Source organism: Callospermophilus lateralis, chromosome 8, assembly GCF_048772815.1.
Source record: "Callospermophilus lateralis isolate mCalLat2 chromosome 8, mCalLat2.hap1, whole genome shotgun sequence".
In the NCBI taxonomy this organism is placed as follows: domain Eukaryota; kingdom Metazoa; phylum Chordata; class Mammalia; order Rodentia; family Sciuridae; genus Callospermophilus; species Callospermophilus lateralis.
The window spans coordinates 114,705,553-114,722,794 of NC_135312.1; the positions used below are offsets into that span (position 1 = coordinate 114,705,553).

General features: G+C 39.8%; 1 protein-coding gene, 1 long non-coding RNA gene and 2 other non-coding genes across 4 annotated transcripts; 1 reads left to right on the plus strand and 3 right to left on the minus strand.

The window, feature by feature from the left end:
- Window positions 1-872: 872 nt before the first annotated feature.
- On the minus strand, window positions 873-5,400 carry Rps3a (ribosomal protein S3A). The gene is made up of 6 exons (XM_076864761.1): window positions 5,294-5,400; window positions 4,453-4,556; window positions 3,879-4,066; window positions 1,922-2,130; window positions 1,201-1,310; window positions 873-1,038 (listed from the first exon to the last, which is right to left on the minus strand). The coding sequence occupies exons 1-6, from the start codon at window positions 5,353-5,355 to the stop codon at window positions 917-919; spliced, it is 795 nt and encodes a 264-aa protein (XP_076720876.1). The 5' UTR covers window positions 5,356-5,400; the 3' UTR covers window positions 873-916.
- Window positions 1,584-1,652, minus strand: LOC143406575 (small nucleolar RNA SNORD73). Its single transcript, XR_013092223.1, has one exon. It is a non-coding gene; the product is annotated as a small nucleolar RNA SNORD73 (small nucleolar RNA).
- LOC143406574 (small nucleolar RNA SNORD73) lies at window positions 2,896-2,968 on the minus strand. Its single transcript, XR_013092222.1, has one exon. It is a non-coding gene; the product is annotated as a small nucleolar RNA SNORD73 (small nucleolar RNA).
- Window positions 5,401-5,563: 163 nt separating the features above from the next.
- Window positions 5,564-7,890, plus strand: LOC143406518 (uncharacterized). The gene is made up of 4 exons (XR_013092201.1): window positions 5,564-5,651; window positions 6,452-6,555; window positions 7,015-7,195; window positions 7,850-7,890. It is a non-coding gene; the product is annotated as an uncharacterized LOC143406518 (long non-coding RNA).
- The last annotated feature ends 9,352 nt before the right edge of the window (window positions 7,891-17,242 follow it).

Sequence of the window (17,242 nt, forward strand, 5' to 3'; positions counted from 1 at the left end):
AAAATGCACACAGTGATGACAGAGCAAAAGCAATGGAAGTTTGTGACTCCTTCTCACCTATTTAACCTTCTTGGTGATTATAGGAAACAAGGTCATCAGCTGGGAAAAAAAGGAAACTGAAGGTCTGAGAAATAAGCACAAAACAGGGAGTGATTAGAGGAAATACAGGGCAATGTAAATATCCATTTGTTAACAGACCTGTAACAAGCATTCTCTAGCGGAATACAGCTTTGGAGTACAGATGACTAACTCTAAATCCAAATTTTGCCATTGGTTTTATAGTTGAGAGGCTAAAGACAGCATTTTTTTTTTTTAAATTCAGTTTTGTTTTTTATTTCACGTGACCCTCCCACGCAGCTGGAACAGGCACTGGTGTGCTACCCTGCCCAGCAGAGCTTTCATTATTTAGTCTAGCACCAAGCGTATCTGCACCACCAGCATTACCTGAGAACTTATTACAAATGCCAAATTTCAGGCTTCATTCTAAAACTACTCAATCTGAAACCTGAGGGAAGGACCCAACAATGAACTGTTAACAAGCCTTCCAGATGGTTAAACATTTAAAGACAAACCACCCAGTCTGCTTGACATGTGATATCTTCTGCCATGCAAGAAGGCCCTCACCAGATGGTAAACAAATGCCTGTGCCCAAAAACTAGCTTCATCAGCATCTACTTGTTTTTAAACAAAGAGGAGGAAAAAAAAAAAAAAAACCACCTTTAGGGCATGTGATAAGTGAAATACCATTTCCTACTATTTCTGCTACTTCATGGATAAAATCCATTAAGAATTTCACCAGGTCACTACCAACTTGGAGAATCTGATTCACCAAGCTGTCAGATTATTTTAGAAGAAAATTCAGGAGCAAACCATCACAAATAGGACTTTTTATTGGTCACTATTAAAAATTTGAATTTTAAACAGATTCTTGAACTGGTGGTTCATATCCATCAGCTCGTTCAACTTTAGCACCCGTCTCATCTCCTGTAGCTTTTCCAGAACTACTACCTTCACCATGAAGCTCCATGAGTTTTCCCACTAAAAAGAAAAAAAAAATTTTGTTAGTTATAGCTTATCATATCTTGAAACAATGATTTGTTCAATATACTATAAAAGAAAAAAGATGTTATTTGGCCCTAATAAAAAAAATTATCTAGTCCCACCATTTTTCTTTCACGAATATTGCGATTTCTCACTTACATTCAAACTTGGGCTTCTTCAGCATTTTTACTTTTCTAACAAAGACATCATGAAGAGGATAAATTGATTGGCAAGCCTTCTCTATGTCTTTCCCAATGCTGTCTGGAATCCTGCAAATCACAAGTGATGGTGAAATTAAACACAAAAACCAAAGTTCTGGTTCTCACACATGGGATATCCCATTTCCTTTACATGGAAAGAAACCCTAGAGTAAGTCTACACATAAAACGCCTCATTTAACCGAAGGGTATCCTTATTAAGACTATTATCACCCCTTTACAAGTAAGAATAGACTATCTGAAAAAATTAATATCTAAGCCTTCTGAGTCCAAGCCTTAATGATTAACTATTACACCCTCTTAAGCATCTGTATGCTGCATGGGAACATCAGAAAAATGTTTAATTATCACTAGACATCATCTGGGACCGAAACATTTTTTTCATCACCTGTTCCCAAGCATTACTAATTGTGGAAGATTGTGTATTTTCTAATTAAGGCAAAACATCTTTCTGCTGCTAGCTTCATCCACAAAAAGATTAAAAACAAACAAAAAACCAATTTACTTAAGCACTTTAATACTCTTTCATTTAAGGGATATAGCCAAGATCCACAGAGAAGATTTAAATATGGGTCTGGTTCCTCCTTGGAGCCAGGGTTATCATATGCTTTCCTTCATCTAAGGCAGGATTCTGTTGTAAGACGAACAAAATAAACTCTTACAGTTTATTGACAACTTCTTTCAAGTCATTTGTCTGCACTTCCCGGGTCATGATTTCCATCATCTTCTTCCGGATTTGGCGAACCTGCTGGTGCTGAGCGTAGGAAGTCTTCCGAATCTGATTGTTGCGTTTTTTAGTAAAACCAACACAGAATAGACGCAGCAAATAACCATCGGTAGTCTTGACATCAACATGAGCCTCGATCATCGTCTAGAGAGAAAAAGATACTGTCAGATATAACACATTTTAATGTCATTAATTCATCCCTCAATTTCATTATTAAAAACAACTAGGTGGGATGCAGTGGCATACTCCTGTAATCCCAGCAACTTGGGTGGTAGGGGCAGGAGGATCACAAGTTAGAGGCCAGCCTGAACAACTTTTTGAGATATGGTCTCAAAAATCAAACAAATGGGGGCTGGGGATATAGCTCAGTTTTGTAGAGTGTTTGCCTTGCATGCACAAGGCCCTGGGTTCAATCCCCAGCACTGCAAAACAATAAACAATCAAATGGGGCTGGAGTAGTAGCTCAGTGGTAGACCGCTTGCCTAGCATGTGGGAGGCACCAGCACCAGGTTCGATTCTCAGCACCACATAAAGCAAAAATAAAGGCCCATAAATAAAGGCCCAAAAATAAAGGCCACATAAAGCAAAAATAAAGCAAAATAAAGGCCCATTGACCAAAAAAAAAAAAAAAAGTTAAAAAAAAAATTATGTTCCAAACTAAAGCTATGGAGAATATTTAATTTCACAGCTAATATATAATTAAAGTTCATAATTAGTGATCATATTATTGTCTAAATTTAAAATACAAAAGGCTACCTTAGGTGGTCACGAAAAAATTGATTTGCCAGCTTTCCATTTATTAAACATAAAATGAACATATCCAATCCCCAGCACCACAAAAAGAAAAAGAACACATCAACACAATCACAGTCATACATTTCCAGAAATGCAACCATAAAACCTTAAGGGAATGTCAGAAATACATGTAACGGTGTAATCAAGATGTATCATTTGGGACCGAAACATTTTGTCATCATTCATTCCCATATACAAAATATTCCAGTTAGCCAGACACATGTGAACCAATATATTTTCTGGTACCACCAGCTGAGTATTTTGTGTTAAGCACTGTGCTACATGGATTGCTTATTTCACCCCCAAATTCAATGAAAGAATATACTTCTCTCCACAAGAAACAAAGCTTAGCAAACAAAAATTTTCTTCTCAAGAACATAATGGGACATGGAGTCATGATTTAAACACCACATCAGAGAATTTGCCACTGTTACATCTCCCAGCCAGAGGCAATCAAAATGTTAACCTGAGCCCCTCTTTCACTCTAAATTAACTAGATTTTGAGATCCCAAAATATTTTAGAAACAGGCAAAACTGCAAGCCTCCCCTGGTGGCTTCAAACACACCGATGAAAACCCAGTATTAAACCTTGGACTCAATTTAAACATGTCAAGTAAAATAGGATGATCACAGTTGGCTGTGGTAGCACACTCTTATAATCCCCAATTGGGGAGAGGCTGAGGGAAAAAGGATCACTAACAACTGGGCAAGGCATGTTTCTAAATAAAAAAATTTTTAAAGGGCTGGGAACATAGCTCATGTGTGACCCTAGTTCAATCCCCAGTACCACCAAAAAAAATTAAAGGATAGCCAAGGCATCATAAACTCAGCAGTAGCAACCAGAGTTAGCACATAATAAAATCAAGAACACAATCAAGGGCTGGGGTCATAAAGAAGTGGTAAAGTACTCGCCTAGCATGGGTTCAATTCTCAGCACCACATAAAGATTCACTGACAAAAAATATATATTTAAAAGGACAAAATCAAAAATTTCAAATGAAACCTAAATCTTCATTACATATGTTCCCTTCCTGTCATCACACCATGACATCCTTGGTCATGTACCCTATGAACTCCAAGAAAACTTTGGGTCTCACCTGCCATTTTTTGACCATGGAACACATTTTGTCACGGGTAAGATCCATGCCATGGAAGTTGGTCAGGCAGTTTTTTCCCTGAACATCCTCAGTAATCAGTTTGAACTTCCTAAACGCAACTTCATCATTCTGCAGATCAGCAAGACTCACTTCAAACACCCGACCCTTGAGGCCATCAGAAGCAATTTCTACAAAATAAGAATTGAATATCTGATTAACATTAGGAACTACATAAATACAAGTCTACTAAGTCATGCATATAAGCTGAGATTAAAAATTAAGTTAATGGTAAATAAAGACCTTAATCTTTGTTATCAAATTCATCAAAACTTCAATGACTTATTGACAGTGCCCCTTAGAAGTTCAAAAACACTTGTCCACTGTTAGTGAACTCTAAAAGCACCACTCTTGCTTAAGAGTACCACAAAAATAACCACCACAGGTGCCAAACCTAAAACCAAGAACCGAGGTGTCCTTAAAGTCTCCTGTCACAGGTCGAACAGAAGCCCAATATGCCTATTACAATACATATACCTCAATTAAAGAAAATGCAAACCAAGTATAAGATACTCACTGGTTCCCTGAGTCCTGGTGACTAATGTTTTTCCAATATTTCTTATATTGAACATTGCCGGTGCTTTCACATCATACCAATCTTTCTTAGAAAATGGATCAACCCTAGGGGGAAAAAAAAAAAAGCTCACGTTTCATTGCAAGTCTTGTATTTATTACTGAAATTTCTTACACCTTTCCTTATTTAACACTAATGTTAACTTCACTGTCCAGCAAGATTTTAAGAGACTACCCTACTACCTAACACTAAACTCAATCAATTCCCTCACAGTGAAATGAGGCACGCACACGTGATGTTCTGAGTCTCGCTGTACAGCCTACAGACCCTAAAGTTATGGCCACTCTCCTCCATGTCCGCCCATCACACGGACAAATGTTCCTCCGGTAACCTGCACGTCTCGCGAACTCCACAGGTTCGTGAAGGCACGAAGTGGTAACAAAGACCCTTTAGGGTAGCTTCTCAGAACCTCCCACGGGGCCCAAGCAGTAGAGAGGTGCGGGTCCCTGAAGGGAGTAACTTCCTGGACAACAGTTAATGGAGTGGCACCAAAAATCCACGGACATAGGCTACCCTGAGCGCACAGAACAGAACACGCCGAGTCGCGGAGAACACTCGGCTCACACGCGGCGCGCGCACAAGACCCAGGAAGTCTGGGGAAAAGCAGGTAGCCCTGCGCAACGCAGCACCCAGATCCGCCAGGCCGCGGTGCACTCCGAACCAAAGTCAGGGAGAGCGCAATCCAACCGGCATCCTCGCCATCCAGCCCACACCGCGATCTAGAACCCGCTCGCCGATTCCAGCAGGACCCCAATAGCGAGGGCCGCCGATAGTCGCCACTTACACTTTCTTCTTGGCTCCCTTCTTGCCGCCTTTTGTAAGGCGCTTGTTCTTGCCTACCGCCATGGTGCTGCTCAGAGAGCCAAAAGGACGGAAGCGCAACTCGCGCGAGAACTTAGGCGTACGGGGACGGGACGCGCCGTCTACGTGACCTCTGATCTTTCGCTTTTCCGGCGTCAAGAATATCGCGACAGCAAACGGAGCTACTCCTTCGACTGTAGTTGCGAGAGCGCCCTCGTGTGTGAGGAGGCCGCCTAGCACGCCTTGGGCTCGCTGGGAGACCGTGCTCTGGAGACTCAGGTGCCAGCCGCCTGAGGTGCAGACCTAGTGACCTGTGGTTTCTGTGGCTTTGAAGTGAGGAAGTAAGTTTCCGAATAAAGAGAGGGCCACTCGGCATCCTTCAAACCTGAACTCACCGTCTAACTCTTCAGCCACGTTTCTTCTCAAGAGCATGCACTTTGCAGTCACTGAGGCAGGAGAATGGCAAGTTGGAGGCCAGCCTCAGCGACTTAGCGAGGCCCTGTCTCAAAAAATGAAAAAGGTTGGCGATGTAGCTCAGTGATAGAGTGTGTGCCTACCATGCGCCAGGCCCTGGGTCGAACTCCCAGTTGGGGGCGGGGGGAGTGCGGGGGAGGAAAGAGGAAAAGAAACCCCCCCAAAAGTGTGTTTGTTATACAGTAACAATACATTTTTTAAAAGTAGAGTAAAATCTCTAATTTCTTAAGATTTTTGTAGCAATTCATATATATTTATATTTTATATATATACTTAGTGCCTCAGTGAGATATATATATATATGTACACATACTTTTTTAACTGTCGCGGTTTAACCTTTCCTGGCAAGCTGTGGCCCCTGGAAAGCTTCTAGCCCTTACAGCATACAGGTTGGGTACTCACCAGGGTGTGTTGAATTCCTTTGGATAACTTCCCCTCTGGGGAAAAAAAAGGTGACCAAGCTAGAAACCATCCCCTACTCACAAATCCACCATAAAACTTGTAAACATTTTTTTTTTAATCACAAAATTTAATTATGGTTCAGAAAACATTGAGCAAATAACATTCTTTAAAGAAATAGGTTAACTCCAGTTATTGGGTGGGAAGCCACTAATAAGTTTATTCTATTTTTCTTTTTTCTCCTTTTTTTTTTCCTTGGGGTGGGCAGTGGTGTCTCACTTTGTTGCACAGGCTGGCCTTGAACTTGGAATCCTCCTGCCTCAGCCTTCTAAGTAGTAGGGATTACAGATGTGCATGTGCCATAACACACAGGTAAGTTACCCTATTTTCTATGTTGAAAATGACAAAAAAAAAAAAAAAAAAAATGGGCTGGGATGGTGGCTCAGTGGTAGAGTGCTCACCTAGCATGCATGAGGCACTGGGTCCGATCCTCAGCACCACATACAAACAAACTAATATATCCACCTAAAATTAAAGATACATAAATAATAAATATTTTTAAAAAGAAAAGAAAATGACAAAAAAAAATCTCATTTCCAGTCTGACTGCAAAGATATATGTGCCAAATGTCTGAAAATAAATACAATATGAAAGGCAAAAGTTCTAAAACTAAGGGCATGCAATAGACTCAGAAAATTTCAGAAACACCCAAAGTGGCAACAAGGAATGTTTGGCTAGCATGTGAGGTCCTTTTTAGTTATGATTGTCTTTTGTTCTGTTTAAGGATCCACATGAACTCAATGTAATCGAAATTCCCCTTTTTGTGAATAGGTGTTTCTCTACACAGCTCATCCACTTCCTCATGGTGAAGTTCAAGAGACATGCTCTACTGACCACAGCGTAGTCAGCAACTCTCTCAGGTGGTCCTCCCAAATGGTGCCAGTTGTTCCTTCATCAAAGCAACTGGGCCCTGTGGTGCATGCCTGTAATCCCAGCAACTGTGGAGCCTGAGGTAGGAGGACCACAAGTTCAAAGCCAGCCTCAGCAACTCACTGAGGCACTTAGCAACTTAGCAATAAAAAACAAAAAGGGTTGGTGATATGGCTCAGTACCTGAAGCACCCTGGGTTCAATCCCCAGTGATTCCCCCACCAAAAAAAGCAATCAAAAGCACTCTGATCCTATCTCCGGTATCTGTGCATCTAACTTTTTACCAAATACTTCGAGACATGGTGCAAGTGTCGGGCCCAGCGCCTAAGTTGTCACGGCATCCAGCTACCAATCAATCGGATTTTTCCTCAGTGAGGCAAATACACATACAGATCTTCCCTGTCAGAAAAACCATCTCTGATCTGAACAGTTATGTTGCAGGTCTCTGAACTCCTGAATCTGTGACTGGTCCAATCTGAAAAACACACTGCACCCTTGCATTTCCTGGCCGCCTAGTCTTCTCCCTTTTGCTCCACAGAGGAATGAGTGGTTAAATGCCTGCACAGCCATGAGGATCCCAGAATCTCAGTGAACCCCTTGTTGCCACCATCCAAGGTCCCAAATCGTATAATCCCTTCCCTCCTTCTATCCTCCAGCCCCTACCTCCTTTTACCCCAACCCTTTAAGATAGTCTTTCTAAATTTCTAGTCTCAACTTGAAATTATTTATTCTTGTAGGATAAAGCCAACAGTTGGAATATACTTTAACACTACTGCAGCGTACTCTTAAAATGGTAAGATGGTAGGTTTCTGTGTTTCTCACAATTTTGTTTTAAAAAAGGGGGGGGCTGGGGTTGCCTAGCATGTACAAAGCCCTGGGTCCTATTTCTGGCACCCCCCCCCCAGGGGAAAAAGGTGCTTAGCTGAGGATGACACTTACTCAGCCTCACTTATTCCTTTGTCCTTCACATTTTAACTTGGACAGGCACCCTAGTTCCCGACTACACACGCTTCTCTTGCTTCCATGTTTCCCTTCATCAGCAGGCTCATACCTGTGCATTTTTAAGGCAGCTCAGCTTCACTTCTTTTTTCCACGAGATTGGATGTCTAGACAAATAGACTTTCCCTCACGGCTGCTCCGAGAAGACTTCACACAGCTGACCAGTAACTGCTGACTAAACAGGTCCTTTTCACCATGAGCAAAAAAGCACACAGGGCAGCCTGTTTCTTCTTTGTGTCCCATCTCATGTGGCAACCCCTCAGACTATGTGTTGAATGAACAAATAAGAGTCGAATTGACATGGCTCATATTTTGGATTTAGTAGATTAGTCCAGATTTTCAAAATAATTTTTAGAACCAACAGGCCTGGGGCTAGTTGGTAGAGTGCTTGCCTTGCATGTACTAGGCCCTGGGTTCAATCCCTAGCACACCACATACACACATACATACGTACTTACACACACACACACACAGAAAAAAAAAAACAGACCTGCAATTTTAAAAAATTGCCAAACTGAGCTGGGGATGTGGCTCAAGCGGTGGCACGCTCGCCTGGCATGCGTGCGGCCCGGGTTTGATCCTCAGCACCACATACAAACAAAGATGTTGTGTCTGCCGAAAACTAAAAAAAATAAAATGTTAGAATTCCCTCTCTCTCTCTCTCTCTCCCTCTCTCTCTCTCTCTCCCCTTTCTCTCTCTATCTTAAAAAACAATTGCCAAACTAAAAAACAAGTTTTGTTTACTGTGAACATCATTTCATGTTAAAATTGTGTTTTGGCCAGATATAGTGGGGCATGCCTATGACCCAGCTACACAGGAGACTGAGGCAGGAAGATTGAAAGTCTGAGATCATTTTCAGCAATTTAGTGATAGCCTGTCTTAAAGTAAAATAAAAAGGTTTGGCTCAGTGGTAGAGCACCTGTGGGTTTAATCCCTAGAATAATAATAACATCAACAACAATAATATATTTTGATTCCCAAAATAAAAATGATATATTCTATAAGGTGAATAAATCAAGTTTGTGAACAATGTAGACCTTATTTTTCTTATTACAGATTGCTGAAAATTAGTGACCAGAGGAAATCAATTAGTCGTCCCAAATATAATGTCAAGTCTAATAAACTATATTAATTTTCTTTCAATAACAATGTGTGTGTGTGTGTGTGTGTGTGTGTGAGAGAGAGAGAGAGTGAGAGAGAGAGTGAGTTGCTGGGGATCTAACCTAGGGCCTTGTTCATACTAGCTCTGAGCTATACCTGCAGCCTCAAATAGTGATCTTGACTAAGTTTATTACCTAGGTGGCAATTCATTAGTTTAAATTTTCTCCAATGGAATATGTTATAGACCCTCAGATTGCCTACTCCAATATAAAACTCAAACTTACTTTCTTCCTGGTCTGAGACCTCTTTTTGTCCAAGAGTAAAAGTCATAGGAAAATCATTAGTGGAACCAGGTGTATCTAGCTTATTTCAGCTCTAGTACCTAAGGGATTCATCAGAGATCTATTTCATTCCTAAAAGTTATTTTATAGTTAAAAACTCCCACATTCCTTCCTATGGTATTGGGGATTGAACACAGGGGTTCTCTGCCACTAAACTAACCCCCCCAGCCCTTTTTATTTATTTTTAAAATTTTGAGACAGTGACTCACTGAGTTGCTGAGGCTGGCCTCAAACTTGTGATCCTCCTGCCTCAGGCTCCCAAGTCTCTGGGATTATAAGCATGTGCCACCACACCTGGCTAATAAAAGCTTTTTTTTTTTTTTCCTTTGTAAATGTATATGTTTGCTCTGCTTCTTAGCTGTCATGAACAGCCTTCCTCTGACACACCTTTCCATCATGCCTCATCCCTGTTCCAGAGCAGTGGAGTTGGCTAACCATGGACTGAACCTCTGAAACTGGTGCTTTTTAAAATGCCAAGTCATAGTGAAGAAGAAAGTGAGGAAATCAAAAGAAAGAAAACAGAAAAGAAGGAAAATAAAACCAGCATTTGTTGAATCTGTACACAAAAAATGTATCTTGCAATTTTGCAGTTTTTAGAGTTGAAAATTCATCTCAGCTCAAGTGCATCTAGTGGTCATCACAAGTACAAAACAACCACTTGCACTGTCCATGAGATTAAAAAAAAAAATAGCTACTCAAAAGTATAACTATTCCTAGGACTGAGAAAAAATTTATCTGCAGCCCACATGAAGAAGTCACAGTAATATAGAGTAGAATAAAAAAAGAACTCTAAAAATAAATTCACAAAGTTTTTCATTTTTTAATTGTAGGTGGACACTATACCTTTATTTTATTTTTTTGTTGTGCTAAGGATCAAACCCAGTGCCTCACGCATGCTACGTGAGCACTCTACCCCTGAGTGACAACTCCAGCCCAAATTCACAAAGTTTTATAGGAAAAAAATTATATTTTCCTGACAATGTTTCATTAAATGATGGAATCGTCAGTTTTAATTTCTTATACTGAATAAAAGGGGATATATGAAGTCAGTATATTGAATCCCTGGTCATTATTTAAAACTTTTAGGACTCTGGCATTGTAGTGTGTTGCATAGAGTCCCAACTACTCTGGAGGCTGAAGCAGGGATCGCCTGAGCCCAGAAGTTTGAAACCAGCCCAGGCAGCATAGGGAGACCCTGTATAAAATGAAATGGAACAAATGGGTGCTGGGGCACATAGCTATATATACTTGGGAGGCTATAGCTCTAGCATTGCAAGTTTGAGGCCAGCCTCAGAAACTTAGCTAGACCTTCAGCAATTTAATGAGATCCTGTTTCAAAAGAAAAAAAAAAAAAAAAGGTGGGAGGAAGAGGCTGGGGATGTTACTCAGATGTAAAGATCCTCTGTACCAAATCCCCAGGACCAAAAATAAAAATAAGGGCTAGGGATGCAGCTTATTGGTAGAGTACTTGGATACCATGTGTGAGCCCCTGGTAGATGGGGGGCTGCAATAAATAAATAACTGCTCTTTAGTTACAGAAGTTTCATTTGGTTCTTTTCCTTTATGTTACTTTTTATAGTTTCTTATTCTCCCTCTACATTGTATTAGATGATACAATGTATGTTTATTTTTGTATTGTGTTAAGGATCAAACCCAGGGCTTTGTGCCTGCTTGGCAAGTGCTGAATCACATCTCAGTCTTTCAATATAGATTTAAACCCAGTAAATAATTAAGACAGGGGCTGGGGCTGGGGCTCAGTGGTAGAGCACTTGCCTAGTATATGTGAGTAACTGGGTTTGATTCTCAGCACCACATATAAATAAATAAGGTTCACTGACAATAAAAAATACATATTTCCCATATTAAGACTTTATCAAGGAAATAGTGTGCCAAATCACATTCTGGCTTACATTCCTTCTTGTTGCCCACTGGCATTGTTGTTGTTGTTTATTACACTGCTATAAACTGATCCAAAGGATCTACTCAATTCCAAGTGTTATAGAATATCTTTTTTTTTTAAGAGAGAGAGAAGAGAGAGAAAATTTTTTAATATTTATTTTTCGGTTTTCGGTGGACACAACATCTTTATTTTATGTGGTGCTGAGGACTGAACCCAGCGCCCCGCGAATGCCAGGCAAGCGCATTACCACTTGAGCCACATCCCCAGCCCATATAGAATATCTTATTGGACATGCCAAACACATAAAAGACCTGGCAATTTTGTTTTTTTTTGTTTTTGTTTTTGTTTTTTTTTTACCGATGCTGGGGATCAAATGTGCTAGGCCTCACAAGTACTAGGCACACTGAGCTATACGGCCGGCCCAGGCCTGGCAAATTTCTTAAAATCCCCCAAATAATCTTCAGAATTATAGAAAAGTGAAGGGAGGCTTTTGTTTGTTTGGCTGCTGAAGACTGAACCCAGGACCCCTTGTATGATAAGCATATGTGCTACCACTGAGTTACACCGCCAGCCCTGAGATGATGTGTTTGGAAGAGAAGATAAAATTTGTGGGAAGATTAAAACTTTTAGAAAACAGCATGGTGTGGTGGAAAGAATACAAATTTTGACTTCAGTCCTTAATTAAAGTCACTGCCTCTCTTGCTAGCTGTGTGACTTTCTACTGTCTTTGTTTTCTCACAGTATCTGGGAATAATACCTATCTCCCATGGTTACTATAAGGTTTAAATGATACAATATGCATTAGAACAGAGCTGAGCATATAGTCACTTAGTGACTTTGACTTTCCTTCTCTCTTTCTCCACAAAATAAATATCAGGCTGATCATCTCAGCTGCCTCTCAGCTGCCCACTCACTCACACTCATGCACCTCTCATTCCCTAACTGAGTGCAATGAGTCTCTGTCCTCACCTATCTTAGCCTGCAGGATTTGTTGTGATTGGCAGACAAGAAGAAGGAACTTATTTCATGAAACAAAATAAGAGAATTGAGAAGGAAACCTGAGATTAAATCTGTACTTGGTGATGTTAGTATCATATAAAAGTACACAGGTACAATCAAACTGGATTCTGTATTCCCCTTGCTATCACATGCTGGGTAGGGGTACTCACTTTTCTTCACTACTCACACAGTCATTTTTGCTGGTTGACATGGAAATCGAAACCATTTTGCGTACATTCTAGAAATACACATGCTATACTTCCAGAATGTAAATTAATTGCTGGGCTCTAGTACTGCCACATTCAATGTGGGTCTGGGTCCGGTCCTACATTATAGTAGTTTGACCTCAGAAAATTTTTATTTTTCTATGCTTGTTTTCCTTTTTCCTCTTTAGTTAAAAGTTCTGTTCAAGGCCACCATGATGTGCACCTCCAGGGTGTTGTTAGTCCAGAAACTATAACAAAACTTTAATAACAGTGGCATAAACAAAGTAAGTGTAGCAGCACACTCCTGTAATCCAAGCATCACGAGTTCAAGGCCAATCTCAGGAATTTAATGAAACCCTGTCCCAAATAAAAAATAAAAAGGGCTGGGAATGTAGCTCGGTAGTAAAAAGCTCCCGGGTTCAATCTCAGTATTGGAGGGGAAAAGAAAGGCAGCAAGATAGAAGCTATTTCTCATTCACAGGGCAGTCCAGTGGGCAGTCTAGGACTGATGCTTTGGCTCCACAATGTTGGGGATTTAAGGTCCGTGGTTTTATCAGTCCTGTGCCTCTGCCATCCATGCTGTGTTGCTCTCATCCATGGGGTGCAGGATGCGAAATCAACAGTTAATCCAGCAGAGGAGGAAAAAATGAAGAGGAGGACATGTTCCTTTCCTTACAGAGTATCATCCACATTTCCACACATGCATTCCACTCACATCACTTTGCCATCCCTAGCTGCAGGACAGCCTGGGAAATAGGCCTTAGCAGTAGAGCCATGTGCTCACCCAAAATTCTGCATGGAAAAAAGAAATTGCTACAAGAGCAATTAGTTTTCTTTTTTTGTAAGGTTTTGTGAAAAGTAAATGCCACAAAGTACATAAGCACACACACACATACATACACACACACACAAAAAAAATGTTTGCTTCTTTTCTTCTTTTTTCCCATTCCCCTTACCCTATTACCAAAAACGGGAAATTATTTCCAATAGCTATTAACTAGCAATATATTTATAACACCAATAAGAACAATATAGAGTTAAATTGTCTTTTTCTTTTTATTTATTTATTTTTGAGGTTGCAGATGGACAGAATGCCTTTATTTTTTTATTTTGTTTATTTTTATGTGGTGCTGAGGAGGGAACCCAGTGCCTCACAAATTTTAGGCAAGCCCTCTACCACTGAGTTACAGCCCAGCTCTTAAATTGTTCTCTTAACAATCACAAATTTCATACATTTATTAAAATGTGGAGCATTATCATGAATTCATAAAAGGTGCTGCAGAAATGAGAAGTTTGTAAAAGAGAACAAACCTACTGTAAGAACTTGAATGTGGTTTTTGGTTTCTTTGTTTATTCATTTGTTTTGGTGGCACTCCACCACTGAGCTACATCCCATCTCCTTTTACTTTTCATTTTGAGACTGTCTTTCACTCAGTTGCTCCGGCTAAACTTGAGCTTGTAAGTCTCCTGCCTCAGCTTCCCTTGTAACTGGTATTACAGATAAGCACCTCTGCATCTGATTTGGTTAAACTTTAGATCAGACTAAATACATGTCTTCCACCCTCTGCTCCCAAAATATGTATCACAAATAGCACAGGGTCATTTTTCTTTAATTTTTTTGGCGGCCGAGGGATGGGAATAACCAGGGATTGAACTCAGGTGCACTTGACCACTGAAGCAACAAAACCCTTGTTTTGTATTTTATTTAGATACAGCCTCTCACTGAGTTGCTTAGCGACTCGCTTTTGCTGAGGCTGGCTTTGAACTCACAATCCTCCTGCCTCAGCCTCTTGAGCCACTGGGATTACAAGCGTGCACCACTGTGCCCAGTGCATGGGATATTTCTTTAATGCAGATCCTCTTTTCTTCTTTACCTTTTCAGATGGTATTCATTGCATTTATGCAATTATACTCATTGTAACAAGATTTCTACTTATGGATCAGATATTTATTCATTCAGTAATGTTACCTAGGTGCATAGTGACTTTTGTTCTTTCAAGAAGTCTTTTATTTTGAGATCTGAACAGTTTCAAGACTATGCAATTTGCAATCAGTTGACCTGGCTTCACTTCCAACTCATTTTATAATCACAGGCAAGTCACTTAATCCCTGAGATTTAGGTCTCTGCAAAATGGAGATAGTAATACCTTTCCTGGCCACCTCAGAGGATTATTAGCATGCATTCAGTAAAAGTGAAAATACATAGAAATGGTATTTTAAAAATTGCTATCATTTCAGGCCTTGAGCAAACTGCAGCATCCAGGGTTGTATTTATTTTATTTTTACAAACTGGAATTTATGATCAAAGTCATATTTGATGTCAAGATGAAAGGTGTTTTTCATTTTGTTTTGTTGTGATTCTGGGAATCAAAAGTTGGGGCCTTTATTAGGCAATGTTCCACCTCTGACACCCTAGCCTAGCCCAAACAGGGTGGTACTTAAATTACCAAATAATTTTCTGAGCACCTTGAAAAATGAGCTTAGAATGAATTTCTTTTTTTAACTCCTGAATTACAACACAATCCCATTTTTCACTCCTGAATTACAACACAACCTCATTTTTGTATTCCTATTCCTGTTTCTGGATTTCTCCTTCCCAATAATTGCTAAAATGAGAAGTGGTTTAAGTAATTTAAGCTTCTGGTTGTTATTACACTTAAAATACAATACTGAGCAAACAGTATTTATTCTGATCTACAGAAGATTTTATTATATTTTAGCAATGGGAAAGAAAATTAACATTGTGAAAAGTCCTCACCTAGCAGAATTGTTTAAAACATCTTGCTTAATTTTTTTTAGTCCTCACAACAGCTATAGGGTAGGATTATTAAAGGAGGAAATAAGACTCAATGGTTTAGTACCTTGTCCCAAATCACACATCTGAGGGTGTAAAGCTGGAATACAAACCCAACTTGGAGTACAAAGATTACTTAGAGGGACATTTCACATTAATACAAGGGTCAGTCCATCAGAAAAATGTAACCATTAAAAACACAAAAGCAGGAGACAACAGATCACCAAAACACATCAAGCCAAACCAACAAAACTGAAAGGAGAAACAGGCAAGAGTGGAACTACAAAACTTCACTTCAAAGAATGGATAGAAAGCTGGGTAGAAGACCAACAAGGACACAGTAAGCTTGAAGACCTGCTACGAACTACCAGATGTGTGAGGAACACTTCAGCCAACAGCAGAATACACAGCTTCTCAAGTGCTCAGGGAACACACTCTTCTAAGCTGTAACCTAAACCTCAATAAACATAGGAGAATAGAAATAATACAAAGCATGTTCTATAATAAAAATGGATTGAAATTAGAAATCAACACCAGAAAGAATTTGAGGAAACCCACAGATATGTTGGAATTAAGCAACACACTCCTAAACATTCAAAGGGTCAAAGAAGAAAACAAGGAGCTGGGATTGTGGTTCAGCGGTACAGTGCTCGCCTGGAAGTGCGAGGCCCTGGGCTCAATCCTCAGCACCACATAAAAATAAATAAAATAAAGGTATAAAAAAAGAAGAAGAAATCAAAAAGGAAATTAGAAAATGCTTTGATATGAATGAAAATGAAGTATGAGCTGGGCATGGGGTGCGCATCTGGAATCCCCGTGGCTCAGGAGGCTGAGGCAAGAAGATTGAAAGTTCAAAGCCATCCTGAGCAACTTAAGCCCTATGTAAAGTAGCTGTCTCTAAAAAAAATATATTAAAAAGAACTGGGAAGGGGCTGGGGTTGTGGCTCAGTGTTAGAGTGCTTGCCTTGCTCATGTGACACAATGTGTTCGATCCTTAGCACCACAAAAAATAAATAAATAGTAAAACATGGATATTGTGTCCATATTCAACTAAAAATAATAATAATAATAATAATAATAATAATAATAATAATAATAAAAGGGCTGTGAATGTGGCTCAGTGGTTAAATTTCCCTGGATACAATCCCTGGTACCAAAAAGAAGAAGAATGAGAATGAGAATGAGAGACAGAAAAAAAGAAAATGAAGTACAGAATACCAAAACATAAGGAATATAGTAAAGGGATATTTGGAGGGAAAATTATAGTTTAAAATTTTATCAAAACTAACCCAACTATTATGTATAACTATAATGCTTTAATAAAAAAAATAAGTAGGGAGGAGAAGAAGGACAGGAAATAAAGCACAATGGTATAGTGCTTACCTGGCATTTGCAAGGCCCTGGGTTCATCCCAAGCACCTCCAAAAACATAGGGGTGGGGGAGAAAAGGGAGAGAAAGAAGGAAGACTAATCTTTAAACAGTAACTTAAACTTCTACCTTAAGATGTTGGAAAAGGGGCCAGGTGTAGTAGTTCAGCAGCTCAGGAAGCTGAGGCAGGAAGACCCCAAGTTTGATAAATAAACAAACAAACAAATAAGATAGATTAGATAGATGATAGATAGATACATGAGGCTGGGGATGTAGCTCAGTGGTAAAGTACCCCTGGGTTCAATTCCCAGTACCATTAAAAAAAAAAAGTTGGAGAAGAGGGCAAACTAAAGCAAGCAGTGGGAAGGAAACAAGGAATGAACAGGAAATTATTGCAATAGAGAACCGCAAAACAACAGA